Source organism: Toxotes jaculatrix, chromosome 18, assembly GCF_017976425.1.
Source record: "Toxotes jaculatrix isolate fToxJac2 chromosome 18, fToxJac2.pri, whole genome shotgun sequence".
In the NCBI taxonomy this organism is placed as follows: domain Eukaryota; kingdom Metazoa; phylum Chordata; class Actinopteri; family Toxotidae; genus Toxotes; species Toxotes jaculatrix.
In genome coordinates, this window is record NC_054411.1 from 20670602 (window position 1) to 20696212 (window position 25611).

At 41.8% G+C, this 25611-nt stretch overlaps 2 protein-coding genes across 2 annotated transcripts; one reads left to right on the forward strand and one right to left on the reverse strand.

The window, feature by feature from the left end:
- Window positions 1–1182: 1182 nt before the first annotated feature.
- LOC121198443 (apoptosis regulator BAX-like) lies at window positions 1183–7900 on the reverse strand. Its single transcript, XM_041062602.1, has 6 exons — window positions 7596–7900; window positions 7365–7395; window positions 5595–5759; window positions 5319–5457; window positions 5063–5167; window positions 1183–4042 (listed from the first exon to the last, which is right to left on the reverse strand). Exons 1-6 carry the CDS (start codon window positions 7621–7623, stop codon window positions 3905–3907), a joined length of 606 nt encoding a protein of 201 aa, XP_040918536.1. The 5' UTR covers window positions 7624–7900; the 3' UTR covers window positions 1183–3904.
- A 5304-nt stretch (window positions 7901–13204) lies between these two features.
- LOC121198881 (ADP-ribosylation factor-like protein 4D) lies at window positions 13205–16015 on the forward strand. The gene is made up of 3 exons (XM_041063242.1): window positions 13205–13351; window positions 14153–14838; window positions 15035–16015. The coding sequence occupies exons 2-3, from the start codon at window positions 14395–14397 to the stop codon at window positions 15197–15199; spliced, it is 609 nt and encodes a 202-aa protein (XP_040919176.1). The 5' UTR covers window positions 13205–13351; window positions 14153–14394; the 3' UTR covers window positions 15200–16015.
- Window positions 16016–25611: the final 9596 nt, after the last annotated feature.

The following is a 25611-nucleotide window of genomic DNA, read 5'->3' on the forward strand; positions in this document are numbered from 1 at the left end:
GATCATGAGTGCCCTCCTTTGGTTTCTGAGCACCTGAGAGTGCATTGTACTACCTGCTGTGAGCAAGTACAGTCACTTTCTCCACCTTTACCACCTCTCCTCCATCATCCCTCCATCCGTCAAACAGACCCTCTTTTGCTCATCCCTTGCTACAAGCTAATTAATAAAACCACCCTTCCCTGCTAATTGTCTCCCGTTTATAGGACCACAAGAGACACCAGGGAGCGAGGGAGGGAGAGACAGAGAGAGATAAAGATAAAGAGAGGTAGCAGTGTAGGGGTATAATTATGTTAAGCCAAATCACACATGAACTTGATAGAGGTTATTCTTAGACACTGGGAATGTAGGAAAATGACAGGAAGGAGGAGGGCTCAAGTTTATTTCAGTTCAAAGAGCATTTAACGAGACTGGCTGAGCGCAATGTAGAAGGAAGGAGGGTTTTGTTTTTAGAAAAAAGAAAGATAAGAAAGAGAGAGAAGCGAATGATAGAGAGACTATAACCTGCAGTGCCTGGCTCCTTATTCTCTCTACACACTGTATAATTACATGCAATATATGTCTTTATATGTGCACATGTGTCAAGATGCCTGTCACACTATCTCAGGAGCATGACATGATTTTTATGGCTGGTGAACCGTAGTCCTAATGAAATAATAAAAAGAGCAAAAATTAAATATGCAAGCTGAGACCCATCATCATCATCATCATCTCCCAGCATCCATCTGGGCTGCTTACATGTTTTAGATGTTGGTAGTAGCCACTGGTTTAGGCCAGTCCATCACCTCGATTCAAGCTGAAGTAACTAAACAGCTACTGGATGGATCGCTTGTTCCCCACAGCATGAAGCCTAATGACTTTGGTGATCGTTGACTTTTCCTCTAGCGCCACCATGAGGCTGATATATTAGTTTTGCAGTGAAATATCTCCTTTGGTCCTCTGACTTTTTCCATCCAGCACCAGTAACCAGGTCAAAATATTTCTAATTTGTCCAGAACGTTGGTTTATGACCAAGTTCTAAATGAATACACCACTGCGTCAGCTCAGCTGTCATTTAACAATGAGAGGAAATGCAAAGGAACACAATATTTAAACTAGTTGGGAAAAAAAAATTCCCAGAGTGACACATTAAGATTTTCAAAATCTCACTGCAACCACAGAGCTTTTAAGCCAGATTGAAACCAGTTTGACAAAACGACATTTATTTTCTGCATTTATAAATTGCGGGACATAAGTTTAGGAGAACTGAAGACACTGAAAGCCACATCCTCAATAAACATGACCAACATCACATCGTTCATACACAGGCACTTGGGTAACCAATGTACTTTCAGCTGGTGGCGACATCATATCACAGAAAGAGGAAGTAAAAACCGCCTTCACACGGGAAGGTCACAGGTTCAGTCACATGTAAACTCTTAAACATCATGTAAACAAGATTTTGGTTCCTTTTGAGGAAAACTTGTGTGACACAGCCGGAGTCCTGCTGGACAAGCCTGACTCACAACAACAGACGTGTGTCCATGCGAGATGTTCAGTACGGTTTTAGTCAAGAATGATGGTCCTGTGATGTAAATACTTTCACTAACTGATTAGTTCATTCATTTTCTACTGCAAGGGCTCTGTCCTTTGGGTCACTGGAAGGCTTTTAATATGAAACATTTCTGCAGGAAGTGTGCCAGTAGCTTGACAATGTTATAAAAATGCAAAAAAGGAAGCAACAGGAAAAGAAAAGATACAGTACACCGAATTTATTAAGACAACAAATAAACATGGAGGAATTTTTGAGAGCGATTTAAAAAAAGGGTTTAAAAAAAATCATGATGGATGATGGTTGATGTTTTTTTTTTTGTTTGTTTTTTAAACATGAAAACAAAGCAACGACCTTTTAGGTTCCTCTAAGCCAAATTTATCTTACAGTGCTACATCCATCTTAATGTCAAAAGCTTTCAGAAAAAAAAACAAAACCTAGATTTAGATGAAACACGTGATCGGTGTCGTGATGGAGAGGCTCTTTGAATCTATATCCAGATCTATGGACACAAGTCTGATGCCTGACACTTGCTATCCATGGGGTTCCAGTCAATGAACAAGTACTTAACAATAAATTAGAGGGTGTTCATGGCAGCTTCATGGCAGCAAATGACTGATAATGCTGCTGATACACATAATAATGCTGACATGTAGTGCATCAACCAAAAAAATGCATCAATTTCTAACCAAAAAAAAAAAAAAAAAGTGGCAAACCAGGTGGTGAGGAGAGCGGCAAGACAAAAAGAAGCAGGTGGTCAGGGTTTTATAAAAAAAACCCTGACCCAGTAGGTCTCACCATAAAGAGACCTACTGGGTCAGAGGTTCAGGGAAACAGAAAAACGTTAGGCAAACTGTGCAAAAAGGAACGAGTTATTATGCTGTGGTGATCAAACTACAGTGGCGAGTAAATGCAAAACAACCCTTTGGAATAACCTGCTTTACTCCAGTAACTGGCCATAAAATGTGATGTGTGATCTTCATCTAAGTAACAGATGCAGAGAAACACAGTGTGGATCAGACAATGCATGATATTCAGACATATGCCTCAGGACGCCTGGTGTGGACATCCCTCTGAGTTCTGATACTTTATTCATCCCTTAGGGGAAATTCACATTTTGTTTTGGTTTTTTTTTAGGGGGGGATAAAAATTGTGAATTAAAGCAGAAAACTCCAAAGGGTTTAACTTCGTTTTTCTTGCCACTGCGTGTAATAATGACACTGTTTCTCCATCCTGAGCTGACACTCACTGTTAGTAATTAGTGACATGTACACCAAAGAGGACACATCTGTAAAAACTATTTAAACGAGCTGACTGCCTCTACAATGACGACTTTACCCGAGATAACCCCACTGGGCGTCCTGTGTGTACATCTCTGACTAATGACATGAAATCCAAACAGCGCCGCTGGAAACGACGACGGACATTTAACTTGCTATTGCTCTGAAACTCGCCAGAAAGAGAAGTACCAAACAAATCTGAAAGATTCCGACTTTAAAGTGGCTTAGGGTAATCCAATTCCCTGCCTTTTTTCTTTTTTCTCCCTCTCATTTTTCTTTCTATCTTTGGCGTAAAGTGACGATTCTGCCCCTACTGAGGCCAAAGGCAACAATCCAAAGTCGCACTTAAAGAGTACGGCTTTAATATCGTTTCACTCGACGGACAGGAATAAGAACTCCTTTGGGTAGTGGTCATGAATAATCAAAATGATTGTTTGTGCAAATAAACTGTAAAACCTTTAACACTAAACCACCAGGATAGAGGGATTTCAAGTAGGAATTCATATTGACGCCACCATTTTATCATTTTAGCGCCATTTTCCAAGGACTAAAAGTAATGGGATCTAAAATAAAACATTTTTTTTTTTAAAAACCACATGAATAAAGATGATAACATATTGCGACACAAACTACCAGACCACACATATTTTTGCTTCTTGTTTCATGATAGTATCTGTTAACGACACATTTGTACTGGCACGTTTTTAAAGACAAATCTATTCGTCCCCTCACAGCTTCCAAAGAAACTACAGGATGAAGGACTTTTTTTTTTTTTTCTGGGTTTTCTGATTTTTTTTTTCTCTCCTAATTACTGCGAGGGCAGAATTTCTCTTTAACATGATACAGTACCATGAAAATATCTTTGACTGTTTTTGGCACTTTCAAGTTTTCAACACTTTGCATAGATTAAAAGTAGAAAAGTAGAGTCTCAGTGGCATGTTTACAAATGATTCTTAGTTTATGTTCAAATCCTCTTATGGCAACGACTGATCAGGGCGTGACCTCATCTGAGAGCAGAATCATTAACCCCCTTTTTAGTCATATCAATACGGTGTGTGTGTGTGTGTGTGTGTGTGCGTGCATGCGCGCCTCAGAGTCATCTGGTCAGCCTCCAGGTGATGAGGCTTCCGAGAGTCACGCCGGCGACGAAGATGATGACGAGGCCCAATCGGTGAGAGCTCATGGACGACATGCTCTGCATGGACGCCACCGCCAGGTCGGAGAAACTGTTGATCTGTGGACACACACACACAAATAAACTCAAATGCTTTTCCTCTAAACTAGAGAAGATAATGAGTTCATGAGCAGACAATAACCTGGCTAAATAAAAGCAGGCTTCTTTTAAACCTGCGTGTGTGGACTGAAGGTTAGATAAAGAGTACGCTTCACATTAAGCTGGTTACAAAGTGATTTCAATGAGGGGGGGGGGGGGGGGTCAACCAGTTATTAATTCCAAGGGTTCACATACATACTTTTTCTTGCCACTGTAGATTATGTGTGTCATCGTCTATCTTTTTTTTTATTACTATTTATTACTATCTACTTTGAATTACACCAACTTGGCTAAAAAGAAATAAAAATAAAGACTGGTTGCGCAAACAATCTCCATCTCTCCCTCTTTTCTTTATAGTCAGGAAGCTGCTTCATTTTATTTTCACTATCACAATAAAAGCACACCTCTCCCTCTGACCTTAATACTCGTGCTTCCTTATTATGTGAACGAAACTACAAAAGTTCAAGCCGCTGCAGTGTCTGTGTGTGACCAGTATGCGAAAACTGAACCTTCGGGAAGTACGACCCTCAGATCAGGGACTTTCTTTACACCAGGAACTTAGTTCGTCTTTAATCCCCCTGGTCAAAATGTGGATTAAGTTCCTCAAAAGGTTCCCGATCCCCTGGGAAAGTTCCTGCATGAAAACAGCCTACGAGAGGCTTATCTGTGGCTCATGTCTTCAACTCAAACGCAGACTCTCACAGCTGAACAGCTAATGCTAATGCTCAAGCTGACTTTACTCCCCACTGACATAAGATATCATCTCTCACTGACCTCTGTGAGTAGAATCTACATCTCATGCAGAACTCCCCATTACCGAGAAAATGATTCGAAATATAGATTCATCTACACTGCTGTAAAACGTGAGGCGAAATGACTGAAAGTCTCAGTGCTCTTACACCGCTCCACACGTGGAAGAAACACGAGCGAGGAAAAGTGCCGTGAGAGAAAGAAGACGGACGAAACGAAGGCCCGACATACCCATCCTCCATGTTCCCGAATCCAGCCCAGGAGATTGTTTCTGAAATAATCCACGGTCCACATCATTATCTCCCTCACCGACTGAGGGAGATGAGCCTCCACCATCTGATCAGACATACAAGCACAAGGTTTTACAGTGTAGCAATGTAGCATGTTTGCAAACTGCATGACTTCACTCTTATGATCATTTAACCACAATTAAAAACTGAAAAAAAAAACCAAAAAACAAACAAACAGGATCACGACGAGCACCCACCCTGACAGCCAGCCTGCCGGCAACATAGAAGAGCACAGCGATCCTCTCCCATGTGATCCCATGTTCAAACACCTTGCAGGCCACCTGCTTAAATCTCTCCCACTTGGAGCCGGAGCCTTGTGCCACCCCATCTATTGCACTGCAACAGAGACATAAAGGAGGACGGGGGACAGTTTAAACGTTGGCTGAAAAAAAAAAAAAAAAAAATCTTCAAGGTGCCATATTATATGTGTTTTTAGTATTCTACCACTCAGATACAGTGTTTGAGAGACTCACTCTTGGAACTCCGTGTCGCCCTGCACCCTGTCGCCAATGATGCGGATCATTTTGCTGAGCTGGTTCACTATCTTCTGCTCCTGCACAGTTTCTACTTGCACAGCCAGTGGAGTGAGGGGCGGCAGGTCCACTGCAGGTACCTCCCTCAGCTCCTCCTCGATGACACTGGAAGAGAACAGGTATTTCTTCTTCTAATTCAGTACAGATAACAAAGGATGATACTTCGGCCTGGCCTCGTTCCGAGCACAGCGAAAAAATTTAATTCAACCTGGCGAAATTTTCCACCAATTAAACTTCATTAAGAGTAACACAAATGTTTATCAAAGATTCAGAATTCACAGTGAGGCTGACCTTTGACCCTTTGGATTTAAAATGTAATCAATTCATCATTTCATCTACTGGACATTTGCGTGAAAGTCTGCCACAATGACGAGAATGAATTCTTAAGTTATGGCCATAAATGTGTTTTGTAAGGTCACAGTGACCTTGACCTTTGACCTCTGACCCCCAACCTCTGATTAGTTCATCCTTGAATCCAATGCATTTGTTTTAATCAACCACAAAAAGAACGTTCTGCATTATCTTTCTCCTGCATTAAGTGTGGGGAAAAAAGTTGAGTTCACGCAACGCAGCGAATGTTTATCTGCATTAGAAAGATTTTTTTTTTTTAATTAAAGAAAAAAGGTGCAAGAGCTGATCTCAGTAATGCTGCCATGTTTAAGATGACCGGGGAAACCGCTGACATTCCAGAGGCCTGAAGAGCCAGTTCTGAAAACAGCGTCACAAAGTTCAGCGTACCTTTGACATTTATTGCCTTTCCTATATGAGTCACTGTGACACATCATAGATACAACATGGTGTACGAGTGGTGTGATTTACCGTAAGAGGGTCAGAGCAGTTACTGTAAAATGAAACTGAAACTAGTTTTAAATAGGACATTTAAGGACGTAGGTTCGGGTAAGAAAATGTAAAATAAGTTTTCTTCAGAAACCCAAGAGTCATGTGTGTATTAGGTCTGGGCTGCAGCTAACAACTGTTATCATTATTGCTGAGCCTACCACTTAATCATTTGGTCTATTAAATAATAATATGTTGGGACATGGGACAAATTTTAAAAAGTCCTTCAAAACTGTTTGTTTCATCCAACCAAGCAAAATGTATTGTCAGACCAAGAAAAGGAAAATGCAATTTGCAATTAGTCGATAGTAGTTTTGATAATTGACTAATTGCATTGCTCAAATAAACAGTGAAATGCATTTATTAGGCACGTGATAATTCCTTGTTTTTCTTTTTGTTTTTTTTTGTTTGTTTGTTAGTGTTTGTTCTCACGTTAGCAGCCAACGGTCTGGCTGCTCTTGTTTTCACCTTGTGAGTCTGTGTGTGCGTCATCCAGCCTGAATGTGGTCGTGGAGAGACGGCCTGTGGCTTGAACTGTGCGTCGCGGTTGTTGTGATCCCATCGCAAGATTGTCTGTCGGTGTTTTTTTTTTTAATCGTTATTAAATGAATAACTTTGGATTAACATGAAATCTGGAAAGTTGTGGTGGTTCAGTACGTTTGACAAAATGATTAATCGATTAACTCAAAAAGAATATTCAGGAAATGTATCCATAATGAATGAAAATGTGCACAGGCCGTCGCCCATTAAATACTTTAAAACAATTACGCGTTTTTGTTTTTTTGGCGAGACTTCATTGTTTCGTTGTTTAATTTAAGCAACATCACTGTGTGAAACAATTAACAAACTACTAGTAAATAAAATGAAACTTACTCTTTGATGAGGGCCTCTCCTATCCTCTCATCTGTGGAAGAATAAAGCCAACTTTAGTGTGCATTACACAGGTTGAAAATATTTATTACACTGCTGACAGCGTTATAATCCCGGCCTGTCTGCATTATATCAAAGTTGTCACACCAGTACACAGTTAGTCGGTGTAGCCGCGGGCGGTATAAAATGCAGCATTCAACTATTGAGTAGAAGACGGTGCTTTATCAAACTTACCGGAAATGCCGTTCCCTTCACACGCCATGGTTTACAGAAAGCAAAAGGGAAAAAAAAAACTTAAAAAGAAACTATTAGAGAAACTTTCTCAAAAACTCTGCTTCCCGTTCGTGTCACATAAAACGTCTTTTCAAAACTTCACTTGCCCATTAAGAAAAAAGAAAATACAAAAAGTAGTTGTCAGCTGCAGAGTTTCTTCGAAATGAACAACCCTACACAAAGTGTCAAAACCTGCAATCTCCGACAAAGTGAATTTGTAAAATGATGTCGGCCCGAGTTTTATCGAGGAAAAAAAAGCCTGTGGGGCGGTGCAAACAAACTGTCCTTCTGTGAAAAACATCCGTGTAGAAACATGAGTCATGTTACATACAATTATGTTCTTCACTGTCGCTGGATGTTTTCTCTTGAAACGCGGTCAGCTCAGCAGTTAGTGTGTCTCTCATTTCGCAAGTCAGGTAATTCCACAGTGAATGAGTTTAATGTTTAAAAACGGATGTATCGTTTTTCTTTATTTTTGTTTTGTTTTTTTTAATTTTGAAAGAGGCTCCAAATTTGTCAGCTTTGATTTTTTTTTTTAATATTTGAAAATTGTTTAATATTTGAAAATTTGTTTTCCATATACTTCCATTAACTTTCTTTTTAATTCTAAAGTTCATTTTATTACTTTAATTTAAACTCTATTTAAACTAATTCTCTATTTGCACGTTTCCTCTACTGTCTCTTGAATTATTAAAATGATAAAACGTTTCAAATACATGACTATCAGGGGTTAGTTGGATTTTATTTACAGCCTCGTCTGCGCGAGCGGTGTCACAGTGACGGCCCTGACAGCCCGTCTTCATGACCAGAGAAGCAAACGCACCGGTTGAGCTTCACTGTCGCTTACTGATGACGTTATCGATTGGCGTGCCGTACCTGCGGCGTGACTCGAACAACAGTGGAGAGGCTTTTGATTATAAGCTAAAGAAAAATATGAACCATGCTATACAGATTCTTGTCATTCTTGGAAAATATCATATTCATAAATCCAAATGGTCTGGATCCAAACCCTCTTTTGTACAATTCACTGTTGAACTGAATAAATATGGACTCATTCTGGAACACATGGAGAACCAAAAGGCAACAAGGACTTTTAATATCCTAAAGGAACTGAATTTTATCTGAACTGTTAGAAATATTGTGCCCATGGCATATATGTTCAGTTCATTGTGTTTATTCACAATTTATTAAATAAAGTTGAGAGAAAAAAAACAACAGTGGAGAGGCTTGACTTTTTCTGGACACCAGAGCAGTTTGTCCACATTTATTTCGCGCCATGTCGGTACGGGTCATACGGGTCAGCCGGGGTCAGCCGGCCGAGAACCCGGCCACTTAGCTGGAGGAACCGAGCTAGCCTAAGGCTAATCAGCTAGGCTAAATAGCTAAGCGGCAGCTACACGCAGCTACATCCACCACACGACAGTCCCCGAGTCCGACCCGACTAGTTCGACCCCGGACGACCGCGACACACAGCATACAACAGAGATTATAATGTTGCTGCTGTGTTTTAAACATGATTGTTTCAGATAGAGAGGTTTTAGGTGGAGCTGCAGGGTTTGGTGGAGTTGTGGGGGGAAATTTATTTCTATCCTGTTATTTAACTGTGAAACAATCATTATTATTTCATATTGATAAAATATATTAAAAAGTTACAAACATTATTATTATTATTATTATTGTTATTATTGTCATTATTATTAATGATAACGATAGAAAAATAATCATAATAATATATTAAAATGTTTTCTATTTACCGGTTTTCACCGCTGCCTCCACCCACTATCCACTTAGACTTGCAGCAGCACACAAACAACAGCAGCCGCTTACTGACGGAGCTGTTCTGTCCATGCAATGTCGGACTTTTTAAACAGAAAAATGAGACGAAATAAAAATGTAGCCAAGTATTCCCGCAATAAACGTACTCTGAGAGCATGGAACACACCGCAACAGCGTTCCTAATATTAGCTGCTCCGGTCCTCTATCTGGATCAGCAGCGACCACAGCGACGGCAATTAAGTCATAAGCCAGCGGCAAAATATGCCGGTACATGCTAATTAGTGCAAACATCCAGGTAAAATAGTGAGAAATTTACTTACCGAAAAAACTGCAACACAGACTCCTTAGACGGTCGGTTAGTTCAGTCTACACTACAACAAGCCATACTGTCAGAAAAACCTATCCAAACGTTGGCAAACAAACACGGAGGCCTCTGGATGTAGCCGCCTAGCCCAGCCGATGCTTTAGCAAAAAGCTAACTGCCAGTGCCCGTCTATGGGCTGTCACTCAATGTAACCACGCTCTAATTTATTAAGACTAAATAACACTAAAACGGTTGTGGTACAAAAAATTCACTCCCCTCACAGTGTTCACGGAGGTGGAAACTATCAATAGAGACCAAAAACAAAAAATGCACCAGGCTGTAAATGTGTTTTTTTAGGCTGTAAAGTTAGCTTTTTTAACATGGGAGTCAATGGAGAATTGCTCACTTCTGGAGCCAGCCCCCAGCGGCAGCCGAGGAACTGCAGCTTTTTGAACGCGGAAGTGATCCTCACTGCTGAAACCTACAACTCCCCCCTTGGTAATAACAGCAGACTACAGTCTGTCAAAAGGAGGTCAGTTTGACTGAGAACCAGTGAGGGACTGCTGCTGAAGAACTTGTAATCTTTATTCATTACACACTTCTGAGGACAATGACCAAAACTTGTCCTACCTACCTTAACTGTAAATGAGTCAAACAAGCAAAAAGATCACAGGACTGTCCAGACTCTGCTCTGAGGCAGTCCATGGCTGCTGTTCCTCCTGCCAACAACAGAGTGCGCTACTACCCTGTGTGATGAGGACTGACGGCCTTTACGGCTGACTGTTCTGGGATCAGGTTTGCCATTCACCACTTTAGGGTAAGGGCAGGAAGAAGAGGAGGAAGCTTGTCCCTCATCAGACAGGAACATCCGGTTCAGTCTTGGAGTGAAACCTTTCATTTGAACCATACAGGTTATTAGTTTAGAGGACACTTTATTCAGGGTTAGCTACCAAATCCTGTTGGTGAGACAAGATTATTACTGGGACACAAATGGGTCAATGGCTTCGGTCTTGATGACCAACAGAAGAGTGTCTGAGCAGCTTTTATTGAGCCTGGAGCCTTGATCTGAAAACATTCATGAGCCTTTGGTTCTATGCTGAACTTAGAAGCTTTATTACTGCTGAATGATGTTTGTACAGCAGCTCTCTGTACTTTTCACAGTGTGATTTCCAGCAGGCTGACGTTGCCTTTACATACAGCTACATATCGTCAAGGTTTGGTATCAAAAGCAGCCAAAGTATGTAAAAAATCTGAGCATGTAAACTTAACCCATTAACAAGCTTTTCCCAAATATTAAGTATGAATGATAACAACTGAACCATCTCCATGGCAACTGCTGATGAAGGCCATGATGTGGAAATGCTAGTAAGTAGACCTTGAGTTGTCAAGCTGATTTTCTCAAGGTAAAGACTGAACACATGACCAACTTTTAACTTGTGTTTTTTTGTTTGTTGTTGTTTTGTTGTTTATTTTGTGTTAACACAAGTTAACTGTATAAGATCTTTGTACCGAAATTAAATGTGCTCTAAGAAAAGTACAACTCTGATTTAAAAATAAGGAAATGTCTGACCAAAGAACAAATAAAGAACACTAAGAATCTGACCAAGCAATCAGTGCCAGTCTCCATATTTTTATTTTGGTATTCGGAATATTCTCAAGAATATTATCCCCAACATCTCAAACCCACTGTGGGTCGTTTTTCCAGAAAACGGAGATGGAGAAAGAGAAAGAAAGAAAGAGACAAGAAATGTGAGGCTTGTTGAAGTTGAGTAATCAGACATTTCCCCAGTTTTGCAACCTGTCTCACACACACACACACACACACACATTACACATGCATCCAAAGATTCCCTGACGCTGACAATGATCAGTTTCACACTGAATCTGCAAATCACCTGGCGGCTGTGTCATCCTATTCAAATCAGGACCTTCACACATGCAACCTGCCTGAGTTTCCACTCCAGGATCAAACAGAGCCACAGAGAATAATGATGTATGTTGTGCGCCGTCCAGTTTTTATCAGACCGCCTGTCGTGATTACTCTCTGTGTGTCCTCTAAAAACCCTTCAGTGTCACGTCACCATGCTTTCTCCACCAGCAGTCAGTCAGCCTGGCTCCAGTCACTCAGTCAATAGGTCATCACTTGTTTCACACACATACACCCCCCACCACACGCACATTTGCACGCACCCACGTCGTTATCATAATGAGTACTAGGTATCAAGGAAAGAACTAAGTCGACCATTATCATGCAAATCAATCGAGATGACCCATTATGTCATAGATGGCTCACACTGACCCATCATGACCTGTTAGACCTGTAAAAAAAAACAAAAAAAAAAAACACCACCCTTCTCTTTCATTTGACTGGGGGAGGTGTGTTGGAGCTGCAGTTTCTCCTGAGGGACTGCAGGAAAATTTTAGACGGCGGATTTCATGGCATCATGTCCGGGCAAGTTGCTCTTTCGCTAGCTTCTGCAAATCAATGCCACATCTCATCCAGCATTTCCTGAGGTGAACTGATTCCCACTGCAGGAGCTGCTGTGAGAAAATAAAATCTTTATGATTTTAACAAGGTTAATTGTCTATTACTTTATGAGTATACATGAAACTACAGCCCCTGTGAAAATATACCAGAAGATGCACTTATGACAGTGTAACTTGGTTTCATGCTCAAAATTCTTCATGCTCAAAATAATTTTTCCAAGTTGTTAGATGTACTTCTGTCCTTACAGACCTAAATGTGCCAAATTCTGCTGCTGAGCTGTGATATTCGGCCTCCAAAGCTCTAGGACTTATGGGAAATTGTGTTCATTAAATGCCACTAAAACTGAAATATTGAATAAAAAATACATTAATAATCTTACTGCCTTTACTGAGACAGAGAGTGAAACACCACACTGCTCAGAGAAGGCTCTGGTCCAGAATCTTCATTATGTTTTGCACATGTAAGCCCTGATCCAGTTTTGAGAAACCCAGAAACCCTACCTGGAGTTCTCTGATAGAAACCAGGATACTGTGGCATGTAAACACCTGATCCTGGTCTCTGAACATTGTTTGTTGTTACACAACATAGTGGCTTAGATGTTCAGAAGTCATGACACAACAGTGCACAGATGATCAGATCCTGGTCTGATCATGTATGCATGGATGTGAATATCCAGGTTTATCATTTTCCATGTTATCCTAATTAGCATAAAAACCAGGATAAGACTAAATCCAGGGTGTATATAGATGTCATCAGGATTTAGTTTTTTTTTTTTTTTTAACTTTATTTTAAGGCTGTGCTTAAAATAGAGCATATTTACATAAATAAACAAGCCTGGGAAAGGTTGGCACCATTGGAGACAGTGTTTCTTCCATTCTCCAGTGTTCTTCCACCCCCCCCTCTCTCTCTCTCCGTCCCTCCCGCCGGTGCTACGTCAGTAGCGGGGGTTGGTCGCTCTTTTCTCGGCCGATGCCTCCGTGCTGCTCTCAGTCTTCGCCGGGCGCTCGGGAGAATCACGCACCTCTGACTGCTACTGCTTTCAAAACGAACCTTTGGGAATTATTTTAACGTGAAAACTCGGATTTTCTTGGGAAATTCATCGCACGGCAACAATGTTGACTAGTCTCAGGAGCTCGGACACGCCGACAGGTGAGATTTATGGATGATTTTACACTAAAATTCAAAATTAACCTGCGGTTGTTGACTTTTTTGACGCTCGCGACACCGGACTCCTCTCCGGAGGAGGTTCCACCGCGAGGCAGGCTATCAAAGAGGATTACATCCTTTTAAAACTTAATTTTAACTTATTAACTAAACTGTAAATTTATTTTTTTTGTACAAAAACTCGAATCCGACATGCCCGAAAGCATGTGTTGTTGTGTTTTTCAATTATGTTATCGTGTTTCAGACTCTGTTTTTATTGCAAATAGAACCTAGTGCCTGTTTGGGTAACATCGCTAGCATTAGCTAACGCTGCCAAAAGCCAGAGGTGGACACGGCAGGATTTCTTCTTCTGTTTTTTTTGGTCCCCGTGTTTTTTTCCAGCTCTGCGTGCAGGATACAGCTAGAAACAGAGAAAACACAGCACAGCTGCTGACAATGCCTCCTGCCCTGCAGTGGCAGCGGCTCATCATTCACTGTGCAGCCTGAGTCAGGACAAAAGCTCCGCAGCACTTTGCAACAAAAGCTTTAGAAATGTTTGACCTGTTCTCTTTATGCAACATTAGAGTTGACTTTACCCACATCCCGTCAAACATACAATTTCTTTTTTTTTTTTTTTTTGTATTCGTTTTTTTTTTTAGTTTAAAAGTGCAGCATGGATTTAACAGGCTTTTCCTCTCATGGTGAGGCAGTGGACCAGAGCAGCACTAAAGCTGGGCTCAGTGCTTTGTTAAAATAGCTGACTCATGCTTTCCTCCCCCTTTCTTTTTTTTTTTTTTTTATCTCCAGGTCCTCAGTGACTGTCTGCAGCCCGCTGACTATCACCTCCTGCACCAGCCTTTGAAGTGAGGCCAGTGAGTGTGAACTGTTCTTCAGCCAGAAAGACTCCTCCCAGTCCCTCCTGCCACCTTCAAATCCTCTCCTGACACACATTCTTTTGGCTGCCAAGGACACTCAAGAGTTGTTGAGACAAGGACCAGTTTGGGCCAATACATCCTCAGAGGGATTATTCTGCTTTAGAGGACCTAAACATGGGGAACCAGTTAACAGAAATTGCCCCCAACACCCCGTTCCTCCCCAGCTTCCAGTCATTGCATGTAGTTGTGATTGGTTTGGACTCTGCGGGGAAAACCTCCCTCCTCTACAGGCTCAAGCTGCGCGAGTTTGTAGAGACGATCCCCACCAAGGGGTTCAACATGGAGCGGATTAAAGTACAGATGGGGAACACCAAAACCAACACCACCACGTTCCAGGTGTGGGACGTTGGCGGTCAGGAGAAACTGAGGCCCCTCTGGAAGTCGTACACCAGGAGGACGGACGGGCTGGTGTTCGTGGTGGACTCAGCCGAGGCGGAGCGCATGGAGGAGGCAAAGGTGGAGCTCCACAGGATCACTCGGTCGGCGGAGAACCAAGGGGTGCCCATACTGGTTTTGGCAAACAAACAGGACCTGGATGGAGCCATGTCAGCTTCAGAGGTAATTATCATATCATGAATAGTTTAGTATTGTTGCGCAACTTACACAAACCTGAACATGATTGACATCATTTAGTCCATAGAATGACAGGAATCTGTTTTTAAAGCCTTAGTATCCTTAAATCCTAAGGAGCATGATATGTGGTGTACATGGAGTGTGTCAGGTCATGATGGGTTTCCTCGTCTCTGTGTTTCAGGTGGAGAAGGTGCTGGCTCTCCATGAGCTGAGCTCATCCACACTGCACCACGCACAGGGCTGCTCAGCACTGGACGGTCAGGGTCTGCAGCCCGGCCTGGAGAAGCTGTATGAGATGATCCTGAAGAGGAAGAAGATGCTCCGACACAGCAAGAAGAAGAGATGAGGAGGGGATAGATGGTAGCCAATCGTGGGGATAGAGGTTACTTTCTTGAACCTCTGCTTGTCCGAGGAACTTCTCAGCAGTTGTGTGTGTGTGACACTTTTGCAGCTTCGGTGGGTGAAACCTGAGGGAAGCCCCGACAGTCCTTCAGAGAAGCTGAGACGTTTCCAAACTGTTTCAAACTTTGGCTCTGAAACTCTGAGCCCATTGTTAAACACCTTCACTCACTTACCTGGACACACCTGCTTCCTTTGGGATTGTTTCTCTTCCCTCTCCTCATCTCTGGTCCTTAAAGGAGCCTGGTGGAGAGACACACAGCTCCAGAGGGACAGTGCAGAGGGGATGACGGAGGAAAACCAGTGCAATATATGACGATGAACACTCACTCCAACTTTGAAGGATATTTTGTACCACTACCTGTACAGACTTGTAGTTCCAACAGAAACCTGCAGGCCTGGCCTGAGCCTAGTTCCTGTTCCTCTCACTAAGTTTCAATATTAAATTTTACTATAAATCTTTATGTTGCATGATGTTCACCTGTTCTGGAATATGAAGCAACACTTTTGTTGATCAAAAGAAGACGTTTGTAAGAATTCCAGGTTAGAAGACGCACCGCCAACGTGAGAGACGTTTACAGAGTCCAGCCATGCACGTTTAGTTCTTCACTCTTCACCAAAGTGGTTCGCTTGTCACGGTTCGGTGTACTTCAGGGCTGGACGAACGGTTGGTTGGTTGGTTCAAACAAGAAATTGTTTTTACATTGTGTACATATTGTTTTGTAAAATGTTAACAAACGAATAAATTATTTAGCAACTTTGGCATCATTTTGTGGAAGCTTGTTTCTTTATTTGAGCTCGGCTAACCTGAGTACGCACGATCCATCCAGTGTTAGAACATTTTTTTTTTTCTTCACTGTGCACATCATCGCACAAAGTGTTTGCAGGCAAATGATGTTGACACAGGCAGATCCGTTTCTTCCAACAAAATTCAGGCTGTTGCTCCATCGCTAACCTTTTAAAGACATCGACAGTGCTTTCACAGTCTGAGCAGCGGCTGTTATCTGGAAATGAACAACAATCTGTCAGGACATGATGAACACAATGGTCAATGAGTCATGCTTGCAGGTTGCTACACACAACACTTACACCTGTGGGAGAGTGGACAAAATAATGAAGATACACAACCTGTTTTATCTGATGAACTCCAGAGGCCATGATAGAAATCCAGGCCTTTTAAGGCTTTTAAACCTCTCTGTTAAGTTTGAGTTTTACCCCCACAGTCCAAAGACATGCAAATTAGGTTCACTGACAACTCTAAATTGTCCATACATGTGAATGGTTGTTTGTCTCCACGTGTCCAGCTCTGTGATAGACCGGACACCTGTTCAGGGTGTACCTTTGCCTCTCGCCCGATGTGGGCTGGGGATTGGCTCCAGCCCCCAATCCACGACCCTTAAGAGGATAAGCAGTATAGATAATGGACTATCCACTGCATGTTCCCAGCATGATATACAGGCTGTTCCAGTTGAAGCCCTGAGTATAATCCAGTCTCATGGCCTTTAAAACGAGCACAGTTCTATCAGCACTTTTCTGTGACATTTGAAGTTATTCTAGTTATTATAGGTTGTTGAGGTGTTGCCTTCATTTCATCCGGCTGAGCTTGCTTACACTGTAGATACGTGTTGGTGCAGTGAGTCAGGGATCTTTGGAGCGAGGGCTGGCGTGTTGGTGTTGTGTAGCTGAGTTGCTGTGGTCCTCGGTGGATCAAACAGGTTTGGTGTCAGTGTCCTCACTGGCCTGTTTGAGGTGGGTTCTTCCCTGCAGAGTCCATAAGTAGGGTCCCTTCTCAGTGTGAAGCAATGGTTTGGCTTTTCGTGATGTCAGGAGCAGTTCGGAGCTCATGTGCCATGATCACATGACAGTGTCGTGGTAATTTCTTGCAGCGCTGTCGTCTGACTGCTTGCGTTTCTGGTAACATTTGTTGTTGGTGCATAGAAAACTGAGAATTACACATGAAAGGTTTCAGCCTTTCATGAATATTTGAAGGAGAAATGAAAGCAAGGCTGTGGGCAGCTGAGGCTTCAAACAAACACACACAGACACTCACACATATTCACACACAATAGAAATCAATAATAGTGGGATACTCTACATTGCCAGAGTGCGTACTGCACTTCTACTCTGCAGCCTGTTCTTGTTTATAGATTTAAATAAAACATCTGTCATGCTGAGAGTTGTTAAGTTAATACAATGTCACATAAACTTCAGCTTCAGATACTTTTGTGAATTATTCATTTTAAGAACACTAAACGAGGTCTAAGAGGACTGTGACACATAATCCAAACCTATGATTCCATTTATCTTTAGCCCAAAAATGAATCCAACTAACATCAAAATGACCATTTTAGAGACTTCCTGTGATTTTTCCTAAAATGTAAATGTGGGGTCAGGGCTGAGGTAATGGTCAGTAACAGGCAGGTAGAAAATCACGCATGAAAGTCTGCGAAGATGATCTGGGATCTCAGGGACTGGGTGTGAATGGGCTGGTATGTTGCTAAGAGCTTATTAAGGTGGCTGAAAGGCGGGAAAGCTCAGGCAGGGTCTGAAATGACCGGAGAGTTAATAATATGAAAAAGGCAGACAGAAAATGAATGAATGAACTGTGATACTTCTGGCATTTGAACCATAAAACATACTCAGGGACGAGCAGTTCTACCAGGAAGATTAGCCTTTAGTCCATTAAACTAAAATTATTCCAACAGTGCTGTGAAGAATTCAGAGATAACATTTAAAGACTGAATAATTAAGAAATTACACTGTTTTCACCAATACTGGTCATGCAGGTTCCACTAGCATGTATGTGGATGGAAGAACAATTAGCATCAGTAACAAGAAAGACACAAGACGGCCTGTTGGCTGTGAAGGAAAAAAATAATGGAATGTTAGGAATGACAAAAAGTAAAGATAATAAGTAAATAAATAATAGGACATGCTGAGTCAAAATTATGACTCAGCGTATCCTAATGTCACAGGTGTTAATGCATCTTACTATCTTAATGCATGTCCCAGATATAAGATGCATTAACTTAAAGTCATGAAACAAAGTCTAAGTCAGCACTTCATGGTAAAAAAAAAAAAAAAAAGAAACATTAATTTGCCATCAGCAGACGTGCTGACTCGTGCTGCGCTCTCTCTTTCACACCTATAATCTCTATCAGTTTTGCTTTCAGTTGCTGTTTCGTGTTCCGAATGAGCAGCTTCAGGTTTCTTTTCATTCGGCCCACATCGCTTTTTGAACACGGGCAGTACAGCCAGGTGCAGACACAGCTGATAAACTGTCTGTGATAAAGGGAAAAAAAATTATGTTGACCAATGGGAGGAGGCTTGAAATATTTCCAGCGTGTTGTGTAATAACACAGGGAACACTCACCACACCTAAAGCTGCCCTTTAATCACAGCCAGTTGATTTTAGGCTTGGTGAAGCAGAAGAAGAGTAAAGCAGTGGGACCTTGGTGATTTCTTTAAGCTTTGTTTCTGATTCCATGGACAATTTGATTTCTCATTTTGCTAACTATGTAACTACTCCTGACATTGCAGCAGTAAATACAGAGTGGTGTTTGTTGACTCACAGCAGGCCTGTTGTTATGGAGACGCCTGTGGCACACTGACTCCGTCCCACTCCCCACCCCCACTGTCTTTAAACCAGCAGTCGAACCCTCCCCGTGCCCAGTTGCTGCTCAGTCAATCCAATTACGTTGATTGGAGGCTCCTTCCCACTGCGACTCAGCTGTTGGAGCATTAAGTAAGAAGCAGGATTAGTGAGTCAGCAGAATGGACAGGAAAAGCCCTTCGCACGAAAAGTCTTTATCCGCCAAGAGACGTCTTCGATTTCCTCATTCTTTATCAAACGAGTGTCCTGTCATTAAAACTTTCACGTCCTGTGTTCTTCAGTCTGTTGGATGTTTTTTTTTCTTCCTCCTTTCATCTTCTGCCGTTCTCTCCTCCTCCTGGCACCTGTCTGTCTCTGTCCTCCATGCCGCCGTCAATAAAGCAGCTTTTCTCACCTCTTGTCCTTTCATCTGTCCACCCGTCACTCTTTGTCTCAAGCTGAGGAGTCTCTGCTATGCTTCTGACTCAGACATCCACACTAAGCCAGCAAGAACTGAAGACCTAATGCTCACAGTAATTGTCCTTCATCTCTGGGCCTGTTCTGCCATGTTTCAGATATATCTCAACAAATGGTTCTTCCAAAGTTCTTTGACTTCTTTTCTTTCAGCTCTTTCACAGTCTCAGCTGCCTCTTGCGACGTAAAAGAGATGGGAAAAGTTTTTTTGAGGGAAAAAAGGGGCTCTGCCTGAACTTATCTGATGCCGTTGTCAAAGACAAAGACAATGTAAAAATCCTCATCAACCTTGAGAACTTCCGTTTTTTTCTTTGTCAGCAAATCTTTGATGAACTGGATCACATGTGGTTGGACCTGATTGCCACAAAGTGAGAACGTGAAGTTTTGAGATCCTGGAAATCCTTAAGTCAGCCAGTCGCTCCACAACCCTCTGTGCAAACATAGGCTGAATCATACATGTGTTTCCAGGGCTTGGATGAGATCAGGGGGTCCAAGGATCCGTTTGGCTCTCAATCATACATGTTCAGGTTCTGGTATAAATCAGTTTGCTCCTCTGCTGCCTCCGTCTCTCCATAACCCACATCAGAGGCCACATCTTTGATGTCAGGGGCCACAGTTTCTGGGTCATTTAAGTTTAGACCACACCATCTTGAGTCAGGGGCATGTCAGTCACTGAATGTGCTTTCTTTTTCCCCTGTCCATATGCAGAGATTAGTTGACTTGCTGCGTTCCCGTTCCTTCTGTTTCTCCTCTCCCTCTGCCTCTCTTCAGGCCATGTTTCCCTCCTCTGAGCTGCACAGTAATTGTAGAAATCTTCTGTGGTCTTCTGATGGGTATCTGCATGTCTGTCGGTCCACCCGGGCCTCGATGGTTGAAGGGAGGCTCCGGCTTCATGCGCCATTTCAGATGAGACATGCCTTCCAAAATAGAACGGCGTGCATCTGAGACGTGATGTTATCGCAGTCTGTGGAGTTAAAGCATTGCACACAGACCTCCATTCTCCACACTGAGGCAACATTCTCACTTTCCAATGCCTTTTGAACTGGTTGCATTAGGAGAGTTGCTTCCAACAACGGTGTTTGATGTGCACCACAATATGCTCTCTGGTTTATTGTATACATGTTGTATGGCATGTTGTATAGCAGCTGTCCATATAAAACCCTGAGGAGCTTCATCCCTCCCTTTGTGTGATATCATCTAAAAACAAAACTCAATTGAATGGACTGGATGTGTAATTAGCAACATAGACCAGAGGTGTACTCAGTTTTGTTGCAAGGAGGAAAAATAAAAAAGCAAATAAACACTTTAAAAAGAGAGGATTATGAATAAATAAATACACACATATATGTGCACATACACGAAAATACAGTGTGTTCACAGTAGTATTAACTATGTTGCAGACTTATGCTTTCAATTCATTTTTTTGCCTCATCAATCTATAGTCAATAACCCATGATAACCCATAAACCCGAGCTGTGTTCATCATGTACTTGGCCACGAGTAATGCACTTCTTCAGTATTTCATATTGTGTTTTATATAATTCATCTGACTTTAAAGGGGGGATTTGTTTGTTAGTGATTAAACTGCATGTTCCATGTGAATTTACTCTGTACTGGGACCTGAGTGTAACCATGACCATTAATATTCTCTGGTTATGTATAAACTCCCTTCAACAGTTCAACCTGAATCCCCACCGAAACTCAACAAACCACACTGATCTGCAGTGTTTGTTGTGCCTGGGGGGATGCCACTGTGCAGCCAGACCAGCCTGTTTTCGACACCTGGATTCGGCTGACAGGTGGGTGGGGTGCAATGGTGGAACTGCCCGTAGGCATCAGGCCAGCTCCTCTTCCTGCCATGACGTACTGACTGCGTACAGCCAGTGGAAAAGGAGAGCTGTCAGACCAGCTTACTGTTATCTGAGCAACTTGAATGAACTGAATTTTCTGCTCCAGGCACACGTGCTGTGATACAGGCTCACTGAATGTAATAAAGAGGTGGTGTTTGCTGTGTTTACTTCGAAATAGTTTAGTGGAAGTAGGTGATGTATTTGTTAAATGCTGAATTGCTCTTTTGGGACTCTAAAATGTCAACGTGACATTAGCTTTTGCCTCTGGGCCTGACAGATTTCAGCCTATATCTCATATCAGAGTTCAACACTATTTTGCAGAGAGTGAGATGAGAATATAAACACCACTCTCGTGATTATTATAAGGAAGAATACAAACAAGGAAGAAAGAGTTAAAAGCACAGACGCCCCGTCACATAGCTAACGTTAGCATTAAAAAAAACACACACAAAAAAGAAAACGAACGTGTTAGCATGCTATTTGCCCTCTCGACAGGGTAATATCACTGACTCAAGGTAACTTAAGCTTATATGAAATTCCTGCTCTTTCCTAAGATTATAGCAGACACTGGATATATTCCAGATGTGATACTCTAACACAAAAACTCGTCTGTGTAAAACCATCCACAGCCTTCGTAAAAATCCAGAGATTAAACCAGAGTGATGGAGCTAGCAGCTAATTCTGCTCTCTGAGCTAACAGGCAGGTTTCCCTCTTGGGATAATGAATAATGTTCTCATTGCTTTTATGATTTGTGTCAGACCTCCTCATAAACTCTTGGTAATTTTGCACAAAGTCACCCAGAAACCTAGTTTCGTAGATGAGAAGATTGATACCAGTCTCAGACCAGAAATGGGGAAACAACAAAATCTACGAAATCAACAAAATGCGCTGGACTATTTCTTTGCCAGAAGCAGTGACTTCCTTGAGTGTGCTGCATTTGGAGTAAAAGTGGTAATGGTTGCATTATGGGAAATGTAGGATTCAGTGCTTTTAAAGCTGGACTCATTTTTTGGAGCACTGAAATAAATTCAGCTGAAAGGTTTGTGTTTTACATCTGTTAGATATAACAGAAGGAGCAGCAGAGGTGGTTTTGCAAACGCTACACGTGTTTAAATCATGTGGAACTGTGATAAATAAGAAAATAAAGTACTGATACCAAAAAAATGTTTATATGGCCTTGTAAGATAAGCAGCAAGCATGTGGCACGATTAGCAGCTCGAAGCTTGTCAGAGTAGCACATAGCTGAAATCACTGGCATTCTTCACATTCTGATGCCTGTAACACAGTCTGTAACACAAAGGTAATTCCCTGGTGTAACCTTTCCTTATTTAAGCCTGTGAACTAACACAACAAGTCAGACCTGCAGACAGGGAGGAGGATTCTCTCTTCATGTTTACCCAGATCATTAAAGCTGCTCCAGTCTGTTCTGCTGTTAAACAGCTGTCAGTCTGTAACAAGTGAAGGCCCAGCATTCAAAGCAAAGGTACGAGTTCAAAAGAAAAAAAAAATCAATGCTGGAAAATAAATTGTTAATGTGGGTTGAACACAAAGCAAATGGCTGAATTTGTTAAAGAAAGTAGGACAGTGAAGGAAAGGGTGTGATGTTTTGAATGTATGTGTCAAATTCTGAAGAAAAGTAATAAGTAATAGGTCTGCCATTTCAAATGTTATTGTATGTACAGATATACATGCAATGCATTCAGAACATGTTCCAACTCCTTCACCTGTTTCACATTATGTTATGTTGCAGCCTCATGCTAAAATCATTTAAATACATTTTTCCATCAGTGTAGGAGGGGTGATTGAAGTTTGTGGCCTGAGGTAGAAGGAGATGACTTATACAGCTTCTGTTTCATGGACCATTTCAAGTTCAGTTCATTCAAGTTCCTCTGACTGATTCTGCAGAAAGTTCGGAGTTAATAACTTTTGTGGTTTTCTGTTTCGGGTAATTGAAAATTGAAAGCCAGCTCTGTCTGCACATCGGCCTTCGTCATTAGCTACATTGGTTTCAAGGGCTTTTCATGCAAGGAGGACCTTGGCCTGATTTGACCTGATCTGGCCTCCTCACACGACAACCTCTTCCCCAAGATGAAGAAGCAGCTCAGTGGTCACCATTTTGACAATGATGATGGCGTCATTGCTGCTGTGGACCACACTCTGGAGGTTCATAACGCCAACCTCTCCAAAGAAGGGATCTGCACGCTTTTCTAAAGCTGACTCGTTCTACCTTAGGCCACAAACTTATCAGTCACCCCTCGTAGTTACATAAGTTTCCAACAGGCACATTTAGGACTTGAGAAACACGAGAGAAATGCAACTTGAAACAAGACTTTCAGGTCCAGAGGCAAAAGTCAGTGTGATGTTGACATTTTTGAGTCTCTTTCTGTATAGGCAGTTAGGAAATATGTTACCTACTTTGACAAAACTACTTCTAAGTAAACACAGGACCCGCCACCTGTATCACAGCACGTGTGCCTGAAGCAGAAAATCCAGTTCATTCAAGTTTCTCAGATAACAGTAAGCTGGTCTGACAGCTCTCCTTTCCATTGGCTGTACCAGCTGGTCTGACGTCAAAGTGGCTGGTCCACTATTCCACCCCACCCACCTGTCAGCTGAATCCAGGTGTTGAAAACAGGCTGGTCTGGCTGCACAGTGGCATCCCCTCCAGGCACGGCAGCATAACAAACACTGCAGATCAGTGCGTTGTTTTTTTTTTGTTTCAGTGAGGATTCAGGTTGAACTGTGAACTGTTGAAGGGAGTTTATACATAATCAGAGAATATTGATGGTCATGTAATATATTCAATTTTACTATACAGTGTGATAAAGCTCCTTTCTCATCATTCAGTTCAACTCTTTGAGTGATTCTGCAGAAAGTTTGAGGTTAATAGTTTTTGAAGTATTTCTGTTTTGACACTGACCTTCATGTAGCCATCCACTACCTCGGTCTCAAGGGCTGATTTTGCAACAGAGGCTGATCCTTGGCCTCATTTGACCTGATCTGGCCTCCTCAGACAACAACCTCTGACAGAATATGGTTTCCATGTCATTGAGATGACTAAGCACTTCACTTTATATACAGTTGTGTTCTAGTACTAAGTTCTCAGAGTGCTTTGAGAGGGCAAAGTTTGAATCTGAATGGGTTCATCTATGTTTTGCTACTTAGACCCAGCTCAAAGGGGCCGACTCATCCTGCAGATCACTTCAAGTTCGGAGATATCTTTACACTGTCCTTCACGCACAGCATGTTTAAGATCTAGGCACAGATTTCCAAAAGTTTCAGCTTGGGCTCCTTGACGTAGTTCATGGTGATCATCTATTTTTTAAGTTCATTAAATAAAAAAGTAACAGCACATTAACATTTGAATTCAGGCTTGTGTTTAATATCTGTTTGCTGCAGAGGCTGTGTTTACTACCAAAATCAAATAAAAATGTAACTTTCCTACAGATGCATACATTTTTACATACAACTGTACATATGGAGAAGACTGTTACATGAAGCTAAATGTTGGAGAGGACCGAGGAAACTAGGACAGGCACAACATGCAAAACAAACACGACGCAGCACTGTGAGCAGGATTCAGATCCCCATTGGATTTCAAGTCCAACGCCTTAACCGCTCAGCCATCACAGCTGCTGAAAGCCCATTTGGTTCAGCCAAGATCTCCTCTAGAGAATCATCAAAGACCGTGCTGACATGTTCTGACATGTCTGTCCAGTGTGATTCTCCTACTGTAGTAAGTCTGGTGATAAAGCTCCAGAATAACTAGAGAGGATCCTGGGCTGAGACTGTCTTTGTTAACTACTGTTGACAGAGAGTACAGACTGATGTACATGGCAAATGTCCAGTGTAGCTCTTCAGTTCTGAAGAAGCCTTTCGGTCAAAAGGTGAAACGTCTTCAACAATCTCAAGCAAGTCCAGTTGCCTTTGAACAGTATTTAGTAATACCATGACCTGAATGACTGAGAATCTTCAACTGGCGCAGGAGTATGAAAGGATGTCCAGAAAACATTTAGGAACAAATAAATTCATGAATACAAAATTACTAGGAAATATTCAAAGGAGCTGCTGTTTATACTGAGATCAGCTGGAACACATAGAAGATTCTGCAGTTAAACTAGTGGCTTAATGAAACTGTACTTTGGCACATCTAACAGACATTTACCATGTTCAGCATTGTAGCTTAGCATGTTTTCATGCTAACATTAGCTAGTTAGCTCTAAAAACGTGTTACGGCAGTGGCTGATGGTGATTCCTTTCATGCATAGCAGTCAGCTATTCAAAAGCTGTTCTCTTGTATATGCATGGGTTTAATTGCCAACACGGTGGATGCTTGAGCACCAAAGCAAAAAATCATGACTGAGGTTTTCATAATTCATGCATGAAGGTCTGCAGGTCTGACTGTAAAGAGGAAAGGTTTGGAACAATATTGTACTAAAATA

Bases quoted from the DNA above. Each gene is read 5' to 3' on its own strand.
- LOC121198443 (XM_041062602.1), bottom strand. From the start codon at position 7,623: ATGGCGTGTGAAGGGAACGGCATTTCCG. The intron at 7,396-7,595 runs GTAAGTTTGATA...ATTCTTCCACAG, and splicing joins TGAAGGGAACGGCATTTCCG to ATGAGAGGATAGGAGAGGCC. The intron at 5,760-7,364 runs GTAAGTTTCATT...GTTCTCTTCCAG, and splicing joins GGAGAGGCCCTCATCAAAGA to TGTCATCGAGGAGGAGCTGA.
- LOC121198881 (XM_041063242.1), top strand. From the start codon at position 14,395: ATGGGGAACCAGTTAACAGAAATTGCCCCCAACACCCCGTTCCTCCCC. The intron at 14,839-15,034 runs GTAATTATCATA...TCTGTGTTTCAG, and splicing joins GAGCCATGTCAGCTTCAGAG to GTGGAGAAGGTGCTGGCTCT.